At 43.5% G+C, this 20,137-nt stretch overlaps 1 protein-coding gene across 3 annotated transcripts in view; it reads right to left on the minus strand.

Annotated features, from left to right (window-relative positions):
- The window catches only part of Glis3 (GLIS family zinc finger 3), a 421,415-nt gene that overhangs the window by 14,307 nt on the left and 386,971 nt on the right, over positions 1–20,137 (minus strand). For all 3 annotated transcript variants that reach the window (XM_021152026.2, XM_021152027.2, XM_029472441.1), the window contains one exon: positions 10,363–10,538. In XM_021152026.2, the coding sequence (XP_021007685.1) occupies positions 10,363–10,538 (176 nt within the window). The remainder of the gene's footprint in view (positions 1–10,362; positions 10,539–20,137) is intronic.

Genomic DNA, 20,137 nt, shown 5'->3' on the forward strand with positions numbered 1-20,137 from the left:
CAGCCCTGAATTACACCTGCTTTGCTAACTAGATGACTTCTTATTTCTTTGATTCCCAATCTGTGGTTATAAAATCTCCAGAACTCCTATCCCAGGGTAAGGTGGAATCTTGGCTCAGGGTAATGAGCATGGAAAACTGTCTCTGGGTCTGCAGTGAGTGAGTGACCGTCCTTCTGAAACCTCACAAGTGTCCTTGAATCCCAGGATACTTCTCATCTTCTTCCACTGGCCACCAGAGAATTTGACTTTGTATACTCTCAAAACCCAAGGACACTGACTGCCAGTGAGCATGACCCAACTTGACATCTGCCATCCCTGCTCCACCTTTTGCTCTGAGCCAACATCTTCCCACTGCCACTTTGGGGAGTCAACTCTGATGAGCGCATCCACTTGACAGAGACCTTCCTCTCTTACTTAATCCCATCCCACTGCACATCACACAATATGCATCTGGAAGTGTGTAATGCCCTACAGGGATCAAAAATGTTACATCATTCTTTGGGCAGGAAATTTTCTCCCACTATTGAGCTCAATTCTCTCTAAATTGTCAAGGAACACAATTATTAATTAATATAGTAATATAATATAGTATGATACAATATAATAATATACAACAGATACAAACTCAAAAACATAGACTTTTGTGCTTTCCCCCCTTCCAATATTACAGGTCTAGTAGTCAGAATAGGACCTGCTACATAACAGGAAATGACTATGTGAATAAGACCATGGCAGTAGCCATTGGGGAAAATATTGATGGTGAGAAGGAACTGAGGTGGGGGATTATCAGCAATCTTGCACATGGTGGTATGGAAATTTGAGGAAATACTGGGACTTCCCTTTCTATCAGGGACTTTTTCTTAAGTAGGGGAAAATGAACTGTGATAAAACATACTTTGGTCTGCTTGATACCTGTTGTGATCAAACACTCTGACAAAATCAACTTGGGAGGCAAGTTATGCTTCCAGGTCACAGTTTATCACTGAGGGGAGTCAAAGAAAGAGCCTGAAGGCAGGTCCTGTTTGCTGGTTCCCACAATACTCCAGCCCTGGGGAAACCAACTCACAGTCAAGGAAGTACAGCAGAAACCATGGCGCTTGTTTCTCCCTGGCTCACTTGCAGACTTATATACAGCTAGCGATCATAGATAGCCCAAGATTACCTGCCTAGGAGTTGTGCCACCCAGTGTGGGCTTGGCTCTCCTACAGTAATCAACAATTGAGATGATACCCCACAGACATGCCCACAGGAAAAATCTCATCTGGACAATCCTTTAACTGAGACTCCCTGACTCCCTCCTTGGGTGACTGTCAGCTATGTCAAGTTGACATTTAAAGCTAACTGAGATAGGCTCTATACAGCAAACCCGGATGGGTCTGCTGTTCTGAATCACTGTTTGACCCTGATGCCAGACAGACCATTAAACCTGAAGACAGACAGAGAAGTGGTTAGGAGAACTACGGGTTAACAGTATACATGATTATAATGAAGAACAGTTTCTATGTGGTTAACGGCAACCTGGCAATGATGTCTGTAAGAATAAGATTTAAGCACACATGTTAATATAAATGTAGGTATTCCTATACATGTTTGCTGAGAAACTGCTGTGTCAGGCCTGATCTACAGGTGCAAAGGACCTTGGGTAATTATGGGACCGATTCAGAACTCCTGAGTCATGTTGCCATGATGAAGAGACACGTGAGAACTTGCTTTGGGATGTGTGATATGAGGTTGGGTTTGGTGAAGAAATGTAGAAAGGGAGGGGCTGGTGGTTACACTCAAATGAGCTAGAAGACATGGCTCAATGTTTCCACATCGCCAGAATTGTGACTTCTGAGGTATAGTTCCTGAAGGCCTTGCAAAAGAATGAAATAGAGGGTTTAGTCAGAACAATTTGGTTAGATTAGAGAAGAAGAATTCCTGCAATCCAACAGACCTACCAATTGTAAGAAAACCAACAAGATCTTCTACAGCAACTAGGATGGTTTTGTAATGCAGTGCTGAGCAGAAACGAGCCAAACTGGGGGTGGGGGAGGGGCTGGCCACGGCATGTACAGGACGAAAGCGCTTGCTCCTCGATTTTATCGACACAGTGACCTCACCACCAGTAACTCAGATTCCCGGTTTGTGTGTTCTCATTTGTTAACTTTAAGGGGTCTCTAGCCATAGCTCTCCACATATTTGTTCTAAACTACGAATTGTTTATCACACATACAAAAGAAAATTCCAGCTAAAATCCACGTAGTGCAGATTGCCACGCACGCGTCCATCCTTGCGGAATTCAGCAGAACCCCTAGAATAGAGTGATGAGGAAAAATAGTTCTTCTTTTTCAAAATTCTATTCACAAGAGACTGTATTTCATGAGTTTCAAGTGTAAGAAAGGATATTTCCTTCTGAAAACCTGTTATTAACTTCCCCCAGATAATGAAAAACCACTTTATCTAGAACATTTACCACGGGCACTTTAAAATTTTGCGATGGGTACATCATAATAGCCAATGGAATGGAAAAAATTTTCTAGACATTTCCTTCTCTTCAATAAACTTTTGAGATTCTTGAAAGTCAATTTCCAATTAAAACACACACACACACACACACACACACACACACACACACAACCAAAATGCTTCCCGGCAAATGGTACAGCTTGACTGATGGGCAGATGAGCAGGCAGGCAGCTGAAACGGCACAGGCGCCCAAGTCGCCGTTTCTGTCATCGATTCCCTATTATTAAATCTTCCCTTAGTGATCAGCAGTGACATGAAAAGGTGTTCAGTCATGCTGCTGAGCAAAGGAAAAATTAAAGCAGGTTGCCTGGCTTAGCTGTCCAGATCGACAACCATGAAAATAACATCTCTTGGAGAGCAACAGGACTGCCACATCTGCTGGTTAAGATGCCAACCTGGGAGAGTCTTAAGAAGCCAACCGTGGAAACACCCATCTACCTCCAGAGTGTATACACCACAGCCCAGAACGTTTTCTCCAGCAACATTTCCTGAGAAAGTCTGTAAGGAGATTGTGTACTGCTGTAAACACTCAGGCATGTCTGTACATAAGTTAAAGGAGCATGACAGGAAAGCAGGGGTAAAAGGCCTATGAACAGAACGACTTGGCATACAGAATGTGTTGGATGGTCACTGAAGGTTGGTTGTTGAAACCCAAGTTTGCAGAGGCTATCTCCTCCAATCCGAGAGGCCTTCTCCTCCTCTTCTCTCCCTATTCATTTGTATGTATTAAAAAATATTTGTTAAGCATTTACCCTACAAAAAGAACCATGGGAAGATATGCTATCTGCCTTGTATAAACTTGAAATTTAGTGACTTAGTCATGTTAGTATTCTTACTGACCAAACACAGTATGTTAATCTAGTAGATTTAATCCATGTGGCCAGGTGTGTGCTCATACATACTTCTGTGTGCCAGAGCTCCAAGTATTCGTGTCACAGACGGAGGGTCCTCCCTGTTTGGTTTTATAATCTACCCGTCAGGAAGCATTTCTGACTCAGGATGACCACCTGAAATCCCTCACCCCCAGCCCCAAATCTGTGGTGTTGAAACACTGCCTGAGCCCCCACATACACACCTACATTTAACTTTTTGTTTTTGTAGAGTTAGCACACTGTCAGGATTTATCAGGTACTACTTAAGTAAAACTGTGCTTGGGGTAACTGTGTAGTAATTAAGTGTATAAGAGTAATTAAGGTCTTCTGTAACTCTAATTATCAATCCTTAGTACTCTACAGGCCTTAAGAGTACCAGAGCCGATACTGAAAAAAGACTCCTGATTATGGTTGCTGGTGACATCAGAATGAGTTTCTCAGTGAAGTTGATGACATTTGATTTTCAATCATTCATGGGTGTCTTCCTGGCATTTAAGAGTTATGACATGCTCACACTCAACTTAAGCAATACAATTTCTAGACTATTCTTTTGCAACCTCACATATGTAGCTGTGACTTTCCCATGGAGGGGGAGTATGTTTCCTTGTCTTTTGAAAACTGCCTTAAAAGTTAACCTTTAAGGATTTAACATTCTAAATCCCTAGCAATGAGATCGGTCATGGCAATAACTCAAAGAACTCTTTCCTGGAAAGGGCCACTGTGCACTGTGGTCAGTAATCAGCCAATGAAGAAGAGCGGCACGGCGCTCCTACCTGCCACAGCATTCTCATTTACACAAGAGTGTGATTTCCAGAGCTGGAAAGATATGTTGGTTAGAAGAGTCCATTCACAATGTGTTTTGTTCTCTGAGGCCTGTCTGTAGCTGGAGTTCCTTTGTTCCCCTTGCACTCAATCTGAACTGGGTTGACAAGCTTACAGCTTCATACTGAGATAGGAAAATGCCACCGTTGTCTGGACACTGTCTGGCTACCTTCTTTGGGGGGCCCACAGACAGGGCATATTTTAAATTATGAAAAACACAGCTCATAAACCCCAGGGGCTGTGACCAAAAGCGAAGGCCCCTACTTCCCACCGCTACTGCGTTGGCATCAAATGGCCTCATGGTGTTTTCCTAATGAAACCAAATAACTGGACCATGGATGATGGGACACTGGCAACTGGAAACTCCAAAGGAGCAAAAGATAAGAGCGAGCAGTGGATGCCTGAGAGGCCCCCAAGAGGTTGGAGGAGATGGGTAAGAATCTGGGGCGAGCCCTTCAAATAGTGACTGGTTTCTTTCCAAGAGGCAGAATAAATGTATCTATGTGCCAGCTATGCAGAACTGTCCATTTTATAGATTAAAAAAGCATTGGGGGGAATGTGAGGCAGATTCCCACTGTGTATGTGTGTGTATGTCTGTGTGTGCGTGTGTGTGTGTGTGTGTGTGTGTATCTGTTTGTGTGTCTGTGTGTGTATGTGTGCATGTGTGTTTCTGTGTGTGTGTGTCCAATAAACTCAGCTTGGGCTACATTTGTTTTCTGTCTTCTTCTCTTCCTGAAGCTAGCATAAGATGTGTAGAAATAGACATTCTTGAGGAGACCAGGATAATGGGGGAGTAACAAAGTAGAAGATGGTACAAGAGGACCTCTTGGCTCAACTGAGCTGTCCCTTTACCCAGCATGCTCTTGCCTAGGCCATCTTGTCATATAAAAACGGTGAACTTGGGCCCAGAGCTGTTGCTACTACACCACTATAAATAAACTCTGGAGGCTCATACTCTGTACAAACGCTTATGTGAAACAGCTCGGTCTTCATGAAACCAGTTCTGACCAGCACACTCAAATCCAAGAATCAGTGGTAACACACCATACAAAAGGAAGTTGTGTGGTCAGTTCAGTATGACTGTCGGTTTCTGAGTGGTTATCAAAAATCCACAAAAATGGGCAAGAGTGCATACCTATATTTGCCAATAAAAGTATGAGGATCCAAATATGGATTTCTGGTATCTACATTTAAAGAAAAACAGAGGTGCTGCTGTGCACATCTGTAACCACATGTGTTGTGGGGTACAGAAGCAGCTGGATCCCAGAAATGATCAGCTGGCTAGCTTTGCCTATTGTGAGCGCTGGGTCTTGTGAGATTCCCTGTCTTAAAAGGTAATGTGAAAGGCAGTCCTCTAGCTTCTATATGTACATGTACCTACAAACACATGTGCACATAGCCTCAGGAAACACACCCACATATATACATGCATATACCACACAGATACAGGCACAGGTGTATACACACACACACACACACACACACACACACACACACACACACAGGGAAACCACAAGGGAGTAGGACACACAGGCTGTGTCTGGTGTGTGAGAGGGAGAGTCAGAAGCTGAGGCTTGTGCAAGCCTAGGTATGCACTGTCTTGAGCAGGAACCCCCGGGGTTGCGCTCACTTCTAATTTTCTTAAGAAAGCACAGAGGACTTCTGCCTGCTGCAGTATCTACTCTCATGTCTCTCTGTTTCTCCTTTGCTTTTCCATCCTTCTCTCTCTGGAATGACTGTGAACATGAACAAGACACACACAGACACACAGACACACAGACACACAAACACACTTCTACATGAGTTCTCTATCATGCCTCCAATTTCCCAGTTGCATTTGAGAAATGAGAACCCACTTCCAATGACTAGTTTGAGGGACCGAAACAGTGCCATCTTGTCCTGACAGCGAGGAGCTTAGGCTCTGTAGCCACCCTCTGCACAGGGTGACTGCGCTGAGTGGGACACATTGTTCTTTTCTGAGCCCACCTTGTTGGCCTGAACCTTCTTCCCTACGTTCCCTAACCTGTGCAGCCAGCAGGATGCCAGCTCCCAGTGTCTCTCTTCTCTGCATGCTCTACCCTGACATTTATGTTCTTTCTTGTGCCCTCCTCAGGAGGGAATACATTCCCCTATATCTGTCCTGTGAACTATTCATCTTCAAACTCCTTTTCAGGTATGATCTCTATAAATCCTTTGATAATATCTTCCCTATAATGCATCTCGTTCCCTTTCCCCTTTTCAACCACTGCAGTGTGGCAGCCATTAAATGACATTCTCGTTGCCTAGTACTTAAGAGAGTGACCAACAAACACCCGATGAACTGGACTTGGCCTCTCCGTGATGCATCCAGAAGCAGGAAGACTGTGAAAATGCTCTTCTAGGAATTCCCATGGCATTTGAACAAGGAGCCGTGAATAGGGCATTTAAAAAGAAATTATCCATTAGCACCATAACAAAATGTACAAATATCAACTCTCAGGCAACTAATCCAGGCAAAATTCTGAAGCTTGCCTGGGCAAGAGAATTCGCCTAAAAAGAGAAAAGAACAGGCTTACAAGATTGGGAAGACTGTCCTTATGTTGACATCTAAAAGAAAAGCTCAAATGTCCAGAGAAGTTGCCTTAGAGATTTCTCCCAAACAGAGACTGGAAAATTCTATCAACAGTCAAAACATTAAGAAGAAAGGACACCGTATCCTCTTTATGAATAAAGTCAATCTGAATGGACCGAGTGGATACTCAATCAATAAAACCCTGGTGAGGAAACATGAAAAGATGCCGATGTTAATCCTTACAAGGTGCATCCTTTATCTCTAACAAAAGCACAAGTTCAGTACATAATGTCTAAGTTCAGTACCAATTAGCGGATGACTGACAAGATTCAGAGGACCTCCTTTTGCTTCTTCATTATCAAGACCAAAGCACCCCTGAATTCTGACCTTCGAATTTTCACATAAGACAATCACACTAAGGAGTTCCACTGCCTCCCCTAAGGAGAGCTATAAACTCCTGCTTCTTTGTGTGCCTTTGACCTGGAACGACCCTGATTATGAATTCAGTTTGGAAATGTGGCCCTCTCGCTAAGCCCATGTAGCTTGCCAAGGCAGTGATGCCCAGACATTTCATATTCTTCCATGTCTTGGGTCCCATCTGTATAGACGCAGGAATGACATCTCTCCCTGACCTCTATTCCTGCTGCAGGTCCGACAGAGGAAGTGGGCTCATGATGCTCTTTAAAGCCATGACCAAAAAGGCCCAAAGACTCACAGTGGCCACTGGGTTAAAAACTCTTGACACAGTTTGTCACTTGTAAAAATGGTGGTTTAACAGAGGACAAAGCTTGTGTCAGTGAGATACCATGTAACTACATCCAGTAAATGGGAGACATAAGACGGGATAGCTTCAGATCATAAATGCACCCGGGTAAGAAGGGTCACTCTCCCCTTAAAAACAGCATATACATTTTGTCCTTAGCTAAGGACTGGTTGGTACTAAAGACTTTTAAGGATACTTCTTTCTCTCGGAAACCTGCTCAGAGAAGGAATAGGCTTCATCGAGTCCCTCACCCTCCACAGGAGGCTGAAACATGGCCAGTTTCTTTGAAATCTCAGTGCAGTAGCTACTTGGCCGTCTTCCTGGGGAAAGTTATAGTTTCTTAGTTTCTCTATCTCCTGACCCTACTTTACGGCTGACATTATCTGTCTCTCACTGGCTACACAAGTTTTTAACAATTAAGAAAGTAAAAGTTTTTTTTTTTTTTTTAAGCCCACCATCTTCAAGCTGAAAACATACTCATTATTTATCTTTCAAAGGAGAAATGTAGAGAGAGGGTATTTTGACAAAGTAACATGGAGAATGCTCTCTGAGTCCTCTTGGTTTATTATTTATTTGCTGGATAAGAAGGTGCCAATTACTTTCCAGTAAATACGTATTTAGTGCCTACTTTGCATCAAGTACTGTGCTAAGCCTGGGGCTACAAACATGATCCTCAGGGAAACGAGAAGGAAGCAAGGACGTAAGGCCCACGCCTGCGCCTGTGCCTGGTGCTCTTCTTAGCCTCTTGTTATAGTGATGAAAGGCCAGAGATTCCACGACGGAGCTGTGAACCCAGGTATAAAACCCTGCACATGCACGCAGAGCTCAGAGTCCACAGGATTCCCATACACACTGGCCTCCTTCACAACCCTCTTGTAAAATTCTGTTACAGAACAGGGCTCAGGGAGGCAAATGTAGCCCAATTAAAAACACTCAGCATTTTAGCTACACTTCTTTCTGGTTAGTTTGTTACACATAGGTCAAGTTGTAATGTTTTAAAGAATTTTAAAAAATTTTTCATAGCTGTAAGCAAAGCAGGATATACTACATTTGACTGGACGTATGACATGGCCGACTGTGAAGTGCTCTGTTAGTCTATAAGGTACCAGAAGGAGATTGGTACCACTACGGGATGTCACGGACTGAGAAATATGCCCAGGTTTCAGCCACATTAAAAGTCAGACATTAAAACAGTGTTTCACGGAGGTGACCTACTCTTGACTACCCTGACTTCTACAGAGCCATGGCCATGCTGCCAAACCTCCCTCCCAGAGGGGTGCTGGTCGCTTCCCAGAACACAGCCTTGGGCCTGCCCTTATCAGAGAGACTGCCCAGGAAGAGAAGTCTGTTTTCTGTTTTTATAGACCTCACCCTGTGCACCTGTAACAGGCACTTAAAAAACCATTTCCTGATGTAATAGATGAGTGAGAGGATGTTTGTAAGAGGAAGGTAGAAATTACCACTGAACTGAAAAGTCTAAAGCTTTGTTGGGAAACAGTAGACAAACGGGATGGGGGAGATGGAAGGAGCTTTGACCCAGAGCCAGTGACCCCGACTTTTCTTTCTTTTTCTTTTCTTTTTTTTTGGGGGGGGGTGGTTCGAGACAGGGTTTCTCTGTATAGCTCTGGCTGTCCTGGAACTCACTTTGTAGACCAGGCTGGCCTGGAACTCAGAAATCCACCTGCCTCTGCCTCCCGAGTGCTGGGATTAAAGGCATGCGCCACCACACCCGGCTCAACCCTGACTTTTCAATGTCTTTCCTTGCTACAGATGAGCACTATCATTTCCTTGCCCCCTTCCTGCTGCTTTGAACCTCTTGATCAAGTTTAATACAATACTGTTGGAGAATACTATCTAGAGACTGTTTTCTCACTCAGAATGAACACTGTCTTGGGACACCATCCATTAATTCCAAGTGATAACCTATATAAATATATGGTGCCAGTGAGGGGAGGGACATGACGCACTTCTGGAATCATCTGGAGTCTCAACGTACAGCATCGTTTCTATAACAGAGAATTCTGACAACAGGAGACAAAAACATTTGGCGATTGGAGTCTTTATGGCTTGGCATTTCAGTTTTCTGTGGAAGTCCACTAGGGTTTGTGCTTGAACTGGCAAAAGGAGTTTGATTAGTGAAAAGAGACAGAGGCAGACTCAGTCCTCAAGTATGGTCCTTGCTGAACCCAAGCCTGGCCCAGAACGTAAGCCACTGTGATCGCTCTTTTCCTCACGTTCTTTTCTTTCTGTATGAATATGCATAGTCATTACGAGACATGAAGAAATGTGTCGAGTTCCCTAAAAGATATGATGACGGGTCAGACAACTCTGGCCTCAGAAGTACAAGACTGTACTAGTAAAGATGGTATGTTTTACTCAAATGAGCTACAAGATGGAGAGAATGAAAGAAAGTTCTCGCAAAGAAATAAAACCAAAATGGGATATACAGATGGGACACATGAAGTTTGGGGGAGACCAGGGAGGTGTCACACAGGGGAACCAGGGAAGGCTTTGACTTGGCTCATGGGAAGGAGCCAGCCAACATGGACAGTGATGTTCCCGGGGCTTCCTTCTGCACAGTCTCCTGATCACTCAGGAGCAGGGTGCTATTGCTAGAGACGTCTCTTGAAGTGTCACACCACTGGGAACACCAATGATTTCCTTGGGCCGGCAACTATAGGTCAGGTCATCTGAGGAAAATGCTATAGCATTTCATGCTGTCTACATCGTAAGTTTGATTTAAAACAGAACATCTGAGACCCACATCTGGTCCTTAGGCCACCTGGCTAAAGGCAACAGCAAAACACTGCCTTTCTAAACTCCAAGGACCAGCAGCTCCTGCTTACCGTGGACGTGGATACCATTTGGCTGAAAAGAGGAGTTCGTTTCTGGCTGGTAGGGCTTCAGGAGTGAGCCTGGTGGCTGCTGGGAGTGGGGAGCCTGTGCTCTCTGGAGCAGTGATGGAGGAGCTGGAACTCTACCCGGGCTGATGTGGTGAGGAGATGGAGTCGGAGGTGCAAACCTGGGAAAACGATGACAACAGGCAGCATGACCAACTCCTCAAAGCCTTCTAAGTCCCCACTCTGGCCCTATACAACTATGACAATATGCTCTTTCAAAACCCTTCATAACCCTCCCCTCTCCCGTCCAACCACTGAGTGCTTCTCTGACACACGGGGGGGGGGGTAGGGGTGAGGGGGGGAGAAAAGACACCAACAAAGCAAACCTTAGTCACAGTTTGGTTTGTCAAGCTTCTTAAACTGCATTTCAAATCCTCTGGGTTTTATGAAATTCAAAGCACATCTTTTGCCAGGCCCTTTTCCTGCTAATTTTAAAACCCGTTCACATTTTAGGGGAAATTCGATTCATATGTTTCTGACTCATTTACACTTAGCTCATAAACATTTTGTTTTGTAAGGCACATCTGAGGTCCAAGAAGTGTTACGGGTCCTTATTATGACCCCCCTCTAACCAGAGTCTCCTTAAACAATACATTCTGTCTTGCCAAGAGTAAAATAACTTAAACCTCAAAGGTCAAATGTGCCTTGAAACACAGAACCTGAGAGGTCGGCTTGGGTTCTGTGCTGGGCAAAGAGCATTCCTGATGGCGTAGAGGGAATGCACTGTGGCATTTTTGTAGTAATGTGTAACAATCCCAAGATTGTTGGGTCTTTTGGTTTTGTTGAACACAACGCCTTGCATACACTAGGCAAGCACTCCACCATTGAGCGTTATCCCCAGCCGCAGCCTCAGAGTACTGGTTTTTGAAAGGAGATATACTGGTATTTAAACAAAGAGAAATCACCAAGGAACCCTGGACAACTGTATATTCATTTTCTTGTTGTGAGGGAAGACTGGCAGGTCCTGAGTCATGAGATTTAGAATGGGATTTACTGTCTAACAATGGCGAAGGACAGTAGACTTGAGAGAACAAACAGCCTTGCAGGTGGGGATGTCCACACAGAAAGAACAGGATGCTTAATTTGTTGGTTCAGCCTGGGACAGTGGTACCCACGGTAGAGAAAGAAGCGAGGGTCTTTCAATACCTTGAGAATAAGCAGCAAAATAATTCTGGATGAAAGCATACTAGCAGTGAAGTATGCAACCTCTCTGCAGTTCATCAACATGAACACATTTAGTTAGTTCCTGTTTATACCGTGCAGAAGGAAAGCTCCATTTTGAACTAGGTGATCAACGGTGGCATAACTTATTTATAGGGACAACTGACTCCACAAGGCTGGTCTCTTGTGCAAGGACACAGCTGAGAAAAGGGGAAGGTGCATTGGACACATTTACAAAGTTAATTCTAAAGGTCCTGAAGCAATGTAATCTCATAAAGAAGAGCTTCAATATTTATGTTACGGGAGTAAGAAAGGATGGGAGAAAATGCCATGTTCACTTTGCATTTCACTTGTGAAGTATAAGGAGCCGATCTAAGAAGGCTGCACGGGAACTAAGAGGAAGATGGGGACTCAAAGCCAAGAGGTCAGAGTATCTCAGCAAACCTGATGTGATTGGATGCTATCAACTGGTCACTTAGATTTTTTATTCTATGGAACTTCGGAGGGCAGAGCTGCGTGTCCCGTGCTGGTTAAATACGCACTTTTCTAAGCATGTCCTATGAACTGGGATTATCCTGAAAGGCCATGCTGAGTGGCCCAGAGAGAAAGCACAGCAAACAAATCCTGGCACTTCCCTGAGAACATCTAGTAAAACACATGAGCCAGGATTCCCCATATGGAGGCGATTTTCTGGGGAACATGTCCTTATTGTGTCTCCAAAGTAGCTCTGAGCTTGTAGGAGAGGAATGAGAAATTATGAAGTCATAGAGTTGGGAGAGATGGGAGTCCACACTGGCACCCAACCCTAGAAGGCTCTGTTCTTATAGTCCTCCAGGTTAGAGGGAGAAGGGATTTGAATGGCAAGGTGACCTACATCATTATCCCACAATCACACTGATATTTTAACTTTGGGAGACAAAGTAATTAAGACCCTCTGGCTCTCTTGTTTCACTTCAAGAAGACACAACGAGCTAGTAGGTCCTCTGGTCTTTCCTTTTGGTACTCCTGCTATCTTCTGTCAGTCTTTGACTGAAGGAACAAAATGATGGGGGGGGGGGCAGGGCAGGCAAGTTGGGACTATCTGGGCACCCCAGTACAATCTGAGGACATAACATACCCCAAACCACATGATACTACACCTGACTCACATGAGATGGATTAGTTAAGGAGTGGAAATGGTGACAGATGAAGAATACAAAGAGAGTCCAAGGTTCTTTCTTCAGAGTGAAGCTCTACTGCTTTTATCACTTGCACCAGTGTGGTCAACATTAATTAGATCACTAACTAGGAAATGGAGACTACACAGATCCAAGAGTATAACTTACTAAAATATTTTGTCATCTATAACATAAATTATATTACTCAAGATATAGATTCTGTATGTGCTCATTCCAAATTATTCTTACCTATTCATACAAGTATTTTCTTGGCTATTATATATTATTCAATACATTGATAACAGAGGGAAAAATATGGTAGGCATATACTAAGGTTTTAGTATTATCTCACCACCCAGAACAGTAAAATATTATGCCTTCCACTTAACTTACACGTGCTCTTTGCTAAGTCAGAGGTGGCCTCTGGGTCTTCACATGAATGAGATTACAGAGCATGGAGGTAACGCATTTGAAGACAAAGATCTCATCTCCCATAAAAATTTAAATACAAATTCTTCTAAGTGAAATAAACCTTCACAAAGTAGTCTCTGATTTAAAAGGAATCCCTACAGAAGTTTTAACTTCTGCATCTACAGAGAAAGTTCTGTGGATGAGAAGTGAGCACATTTATCAGATAACTGCCAGGAATATGGAAACAAGTAAGAATCAATAGCTTAAAATCCCAGCAAAGAAGTCTCTTTATAAAAAGCAGTGATTTTTAAGCACAGATTCAATTTATACAAATTTACAAGAATCAGTTAAAAAACAGTTTGTTATTTTCATTCATGAATTTTCAGGATCAGTTTTACTTCCGTCCAAAACCACCATGTAGTACTTTAACAAAAAGCCATGGCCTCTCTGTTAATTTGTATGTATTCAGTTTGCTGCTAACCTGCTCATGGTAGAGAAGAGCAGATAATTAAGATCAGAGGTTAAGGCAGAAGGGGAGTATGAAGGTGAAGACGGGACCCTACAGTTAGAGGGGAGGGCCCCAGACACAGCTGAAAAGAACAGACATCAGGAAGACAGATGTTACAAGTTTGACTCAAAAATATACAGAATAGGAGTATGTTCTGAGTGGTTCTGCTCAGAAAAACCTGAGGGATGTATTTATGTAGTATGTATTGATGATGATAATGATGATGGAGAATATATTTCTTGTCGCTAAAATAATCAATGCCAATGACAGGTTATAGCTATTTGTATTTTTTTTTCTTCTACAGGGTATTTTATCCCACAAATATGTCAGGTCAAGGCAGCATCACGCTAATTCTGAGTTACCCTGTATCCAAGAGGCAGGAGAAAGGTCTGTATACCAACCAAGGATTCACAGTGGTTATTTCAGAGATTCTCTTCCAGTTGGGCTGCTCGTGTCTGCTTATGCTTTTCAAAAGAGATGACTACTGTATAAATGGGCTCAGAACAGACTGGGGGTGGGGTGGGGGGCGGAGAGACATCCCTGCTTACCAGAAACAGAACACACAAAAGTAAACCAGAACTGAGTCAACCATTTCCACTCCCTTGGTGGGGAGCTGGAATGACCTTATAATGAGCAATGGTTTGCTAAGAAGAGGAGGCAAGGGGGAGGCTTTGAACCCCAGTAAATGATCCTTTTTACAGAAGGGGGACTTCAAAGGTTCTTGTAAATGCTCATTCATGCACACCTCAGGAAACAGCTGATTGCTTGGCCATGCTCCTTCCTTTCAGTGCCTCCCCTTTCCTGCCTTCTCTGCCCTACTTTTCCCTAACATCAGGCTCCCCAGTTGGCAGTGGGCAGGCCAGCACAAATCCCTCACCATTCCTCAAGACGTAGCACTGAATCTTAGACTATCACAAGACAGGAGGTCCCAAGTGGGACAAGCATAGTTAAAGTTCACACACAGAAACCTGGGAAGGGATGGAGAAACAGGGGATGCAGAAAAGACGGATGGGTCAGGAGCACACAGGGTTGGACTCTAGTGCTCTCTCTTACTAGATAAGGAAGTCTGAATAAATCTTCTAACTCTCCTAGCTTCCATAGAAATGTAAGACAAAGATAGCCCAATTCCCTTCAGAATTGCAAAGTATGAGATAATTCTATTTTTTTTTTCACTCAGGAGATATAAACTAGGTACTGGGCAAGCTGGTGTAAGCCCAGAGGGAGGAACAATTGAAGACCCATTTCTCTGTATATTACCTTGAAGCAAGCAAGTTTATCTAAGACTAAGGAAAAAGACAGCGCTGCACTAGCAAGTGAATGTATCAGAGAAAACAACAGTAGATATGTTACACCGTGCAGAGGCTCACGTCTGATGACTTCCAGGCAATCAGTGCATGCTTAGGGAATGGAGGACTCAATCCAAATAGAGTGGCCATGTAGGGTAGCAGTTCTCAACCTGCGGGTTGTGACCCTCCTTTGGGGTCATCTAAGACCACTGGAACACACATACACACACATTATGATACATAACAGATGCTTAACATAATATAACAGTAGAGTTATGAAATAGCAGTGAAATTGTTTTATGGCTAGGGGTCACCACATTATGAGGAACTGTATTAGAGGGTCACAGCATTAGGAAGGCTGAGAACCACTGAATAGGCATCTCTGGCACGTGTTTTTGGTGAACCAGAGCCTAAGAACTGCCCGAGACTATGGTCCTGGTGTTAAGTTAGACCACTCAGGAAAGGCTCGGAACAAAAAAAAAAAAAAAGAAATCTGAGGAAACCTTTCGTCTTGACAATTCTAGTATGGATGCTGAAACTGACTTTTCTGGTTCATTTTCTAGTCTGAGGAGCAGTGAGCCTTGAGGTCTCTAAGGGTCTAATTTCTTGGTACTGACTTAATATATCAGTACCATCATGGAACATCCCGGATGGAGCAGATCTGGTAGCATCTTTGGATGAGGCCAGCAATGGTGAAGGTACCTCCCTACCACGGCAATCTACGCTACACAGTGTATGCATGTTCTTACAGTAAGTTAGGACCCTTTCTCTCGGGATTCAAACAAGCCAGTGGGGTTTGGTTTGTCCTCTTTGTCTTACACTGGAGCTATAAACCTACTAAAGAAGGAAGAACGTATGTGAAGAGCATGTTTCATTGTAGTTACACAAAAATATTATTGATTTGCTGCCCGGGAGCAGAACTAATGGATACAAACTGGTCCATCATAGATCTGTGCAAGGACTTCTTTTTCTTAAATTGTAGAGCATCATCTATGGGGATTTTAAAACTCATCTGTGAACACTAATCAATGAAAAATGGCTTGCTGTTGGTCTACTGCAGGACAGGAGGGAGGGGGGATGGGGTGGGGGTGGGGTGGGGGTGAAGAAATCCTTTTCAAAACCTAAAAAGAGAAGCATAGATTTAAGGATTTCACATCTGATTTAACATCTTCTTCTTCTTTTTTTTAAAAGGCCCAATAATAATACCACACTTTGTATAGCCAGACAGCTCTCCGTTTTAGTAGACTTTAGTGGTCTTTATAACGATTTATGAATCACTTCATGAATTCCTGGCTGAATCATCTGGGTGACTATAGTACCTACTTATACTTCCCTCCTGTCTCACAAAAGAGACACTTGGACTCAGTTCAATCCAGATTTGTCCCCAAATGAATCACAGCACGTTACTGGGGGAACTGCAGATTGAATTTGGCTTCTGGGACAATTGGGGGCAGCTTTTAGTAATGAAGAAATGGCTGCTGAGAGGTCTGGGTAATTGCAAAACCGTCCATCTGGGCAGGACCAATGCTGGCCAAGAGCTGTGTGTCCATCCAAGGAGTTGGTCTTCAGTCAAAGAGCCAAATCGGTGCCCTGGAAAGGAGTAGAGCTTCTGTCTCCTCATAAACAGCTGGGTCAATAATTCCCGCAAACAATTCATCAAACCAGAGGGGCTCAAGACTTAAGAATGCTCCCCTCACCTCCGGGGAACATGATTTGAGGACTGTGGGCAAAATGATCATAGAGCTTTAAATGGCGATTCAAGCATATATATAAAGAGTGAGTGTTTGTGAAAATGGACCTGCAGGAGAGTTAGTCCACGTGGGAACAGGGAACAAACTGTAAGGTCAAGAAAATATTCAGTGCCAAAAGGCTCAGATTTTATACATAAATATATATATATTTTCTGGTAAACTCTGAAGCGATGCCAAGGATATTGCTGTTTTCCTTTGTGGAAAAGAAAATGGAGGTGTAACGATCTACGGTATACAAGAGCAACGGTCCTGCAAAAACAAGAGCCGAGATTTCTGAGATACCTGGGCTCTAGAACTGGCTGTGACTGACTCTGTCACTTCTGCTCTTTCAGAATCTCTTGTGAATGGTCAGAAAAGAAATGCCCAATTCTGCCAAGTTCTCCTTTCAAAGGAGTACTAACCAAAAGAGAATTCTAGCTAGGGTAGTCTTGAACGTTTGATTTAAAAATATATTCTGAAAAGGGAATTTCTGCAGTGTTGTAACTCTACCTGGGTTGCTGTGAGTGTACTCGACCAAGTGGGTTAACTCCCCGCCCTACAGCAAGGGAAGTGTCTCTTGTGTAGCATGGCAGCCATGTTCAACGTGCTTTTTGACAGAATGCATTATGAAAGAGTAGCATCCAGGAGAGACTATAATGAGAATGCTAGACAAGAGAAATGTTTTGTTCCCTAAACATGAGAAAGGGAGGCACAAATGCATCCCTACACAGATTATCCTAAACCTTTCCGCACGGCTTCAACATGTAAAGTTTCTTTAAAGTTTATGCGACTTTAAGGATCAAATTTAAATGTGACTTCTGCAGGATATGGCTAGATACATTTGTAAGCCAGCGATATAAATGAGACTACACAGTTAGTATAATCTGTGAATTTTAAGAAACTATCTGAGAGGTGGTTTGTGCAGTAATCGACACGTGCTATTTGCATGGTTTCTTTCCATCCGTGAACCATCAAGTAACTGTGACGGCGGACTTACCACCTTCTCTGGAAAGCGACGCTCAGTGCTGACTGGCGAAGTGTACAGAGGAGTCACGGTTTCCAAGGTCACGGTCAGCCAGAAAAGGGCTCACCATTCTTCTGGGTAGACTGTCACTCCTTGGCCGTTTACTTTCATTTTGTATTTGGAGCGCCCTCAGCCAGCAATATACAAGGTCAAGTACTTAGCAAATGCTGGTCACTGTTGCCAAAGGACTACTCAGTAGAACATTCCATCGCCTCCAGAGACGGAGCTCCCTACTTGGTGGCAATTCCTGGGCCCAGGTGAATGAGCCATTTGCTCAACTGAAACACATCTTTGGATATTGCATTTGTTTCCGTTTCTGGAGGGAAACATCTATTCTAGAAGAGAATATATATCTAAGAGAAAGTCCCTAACCATTTGCTCTGGGGTTGACTAAAACGTGGAGAGGTTCCTTCTAACGACACAAAAAAGCAACCAAAGATTTTTATTTTCAGAAGAAAAAAAAAGCAAAAAAACAAAAGACTCACTAAAAAACACTGTGTCTTAGCGTCTGTTCACCTTGATCGTCTCCTTCCTGACCAACAAACAGACAACCCCTCAATTGCAAAAAGATGGGAGTCTCTGAGCAGCCAGTGCCTCACTTTGGGAGAGAAATTACTTCTCAAGTTCAGATCATATTGCCAGAACAGGAAGTGGAAGCTCTCTCCAGAGTGACCTGTTCCACCTCAGAGAGGAAGAACTCAGGACTATGTGAGCACTCGTCAGGTTGGCAGGCTGCCGAATCTCACCCCGGAGATTCAGGATCTGCATAATCTGCTGAAGAGAGCACACTGACAAGTTTGAATAATGCCATGGCCTGGCAACAGTACCATACTTCTGTTGCTTTGTGTGTTAAAGTAGGGGTGGCAGAAAAGGAATTCTATCTCACTACAAGGCGTCTTTCTTACAGTTATGACTCACTTTCCTGACAGAAAATCCCAGGGGACTAAGAAAACATCATCTTGGCCTTAACAGGAGATGGGTTTGTGTTTGGAATGTGGGAATAAAATAAAGATGGCTGACTCGGCCTCTAGAGTCCAAGTGACCTCCTTAGCATTTAAAAAAACTAGTAACTTTTGTGGACATCTTAATATTTGATTTTGATATGTGGTTATGCTTAAGATAAAATGATAAAACAGTATGTTTCAGAAATTAAAAACAACATGGAAAATAACCCAATGTGACAAAATACTAGGACCAGAAGGAAGCTCTTGGTAAGTGCATGTGGAGTCTCATAGCAAGGTCTTAAGCAGGGACTGAAGTGACTCAAAGAAGAAGGTGGCAGAAGGGCGGACACCAACCAGTTGCTCTGTTTACTGTTAACGTGTCCAGAAAGAGTAAAGCCATCATTGCTGTGCAGTTCCTCCCCCATCTCCTCTCTCCTCAGGCAATACCACAGATCTCCCTAGAAGCACGGAGGGTTTAGTGGGGAGAGGCAGTCAGCACCTTCATGGTTTCTGCTCTCAGAGAGACATAGCATAATGGAGTGGACATAAATCCGTAATAAAGCCAGGCCACGTGCTGGTGAAAGGAAAGAGCACAGTCAAGCAACACAGGGAAGCTGGACGGGGAAGGCTTCTCTCAGGCCAACATCTAGGCTCATACCTGCAATCCCAGCACACGGGGGACAGAGGCAGGAGAAGCATCTTGTGTCGGAGACCTGATTAACCTAGCAAGTTCTAGACCAGCCAGGGCTATATGAGAATCCATCTCAAACCAACCAACCAACAAACCCTCTCAAAAAACAAAACTAACAAAGGCTCACCAAAGAAATGTCTCTGAAATGGCACAGTCTGAGCAGACACTGGAAAGAAAAGGCATCGTCATGCCAAGCATCTTCATGATGACCCAGTGTCTCGGGATCAGCAGATGCAAAGGCCCGGAGGCAAGGTAAGTTAGGAACAGCATGAAGGCTAGTAAGGCTTTGGTCTAGTAAACAAGGGTAGCCATGGAAAGATACTTGGCTAGAGCCTGACCACAGAAGACCATCACATTTGGTATGATTCCAGAGGATGCAGAGAGGAACAAATGATTTATTTACATTTTAAAGGTCAGGTCTTGAGGCACAGAGCAAAGGCTCATGAAATGGGGTTGATGGACTGCTGTGGACAGGCAAAATCAGTCACAGAATGGACAGAGCTGCTGTACTTGAGATGGCGGGTCAGGTGAGGGCCCACAATGGACTGGAAGAAAGGTGCTGATGAAGTCCACTGACAGATTGGTGAATTAATTAGATGTCAAAGAGCAAGGGGAAAAGATCAGAGGTGAGTCCTAGGCTTTTCAGGTCTTTAATGGTAAGTTAAAGATAGATATAGAGTCTATATTATATTATATTATATTATATTATATTATATTATATCTTTATAAAGAAATATACTAAAGCCTGAGAGTTTGATGGACATCTGAATCAGAGGTAGGTCAGGGAAGATTACAAAGCCATTATATTC

This window comes from Mus caroli, chromosome 19 (genome assembly GCF_900094665.2).
Source record: "Mus caroli chromosome 19, CAROLI_EIJ_v1.1, whole genome shotgun sequence".
Classification (NCBI taxonomy): Eukaryota; Metazoa; Chordata; class Mammalia; order Rodentia; family Muridae; genus Mus; species Mus caroli.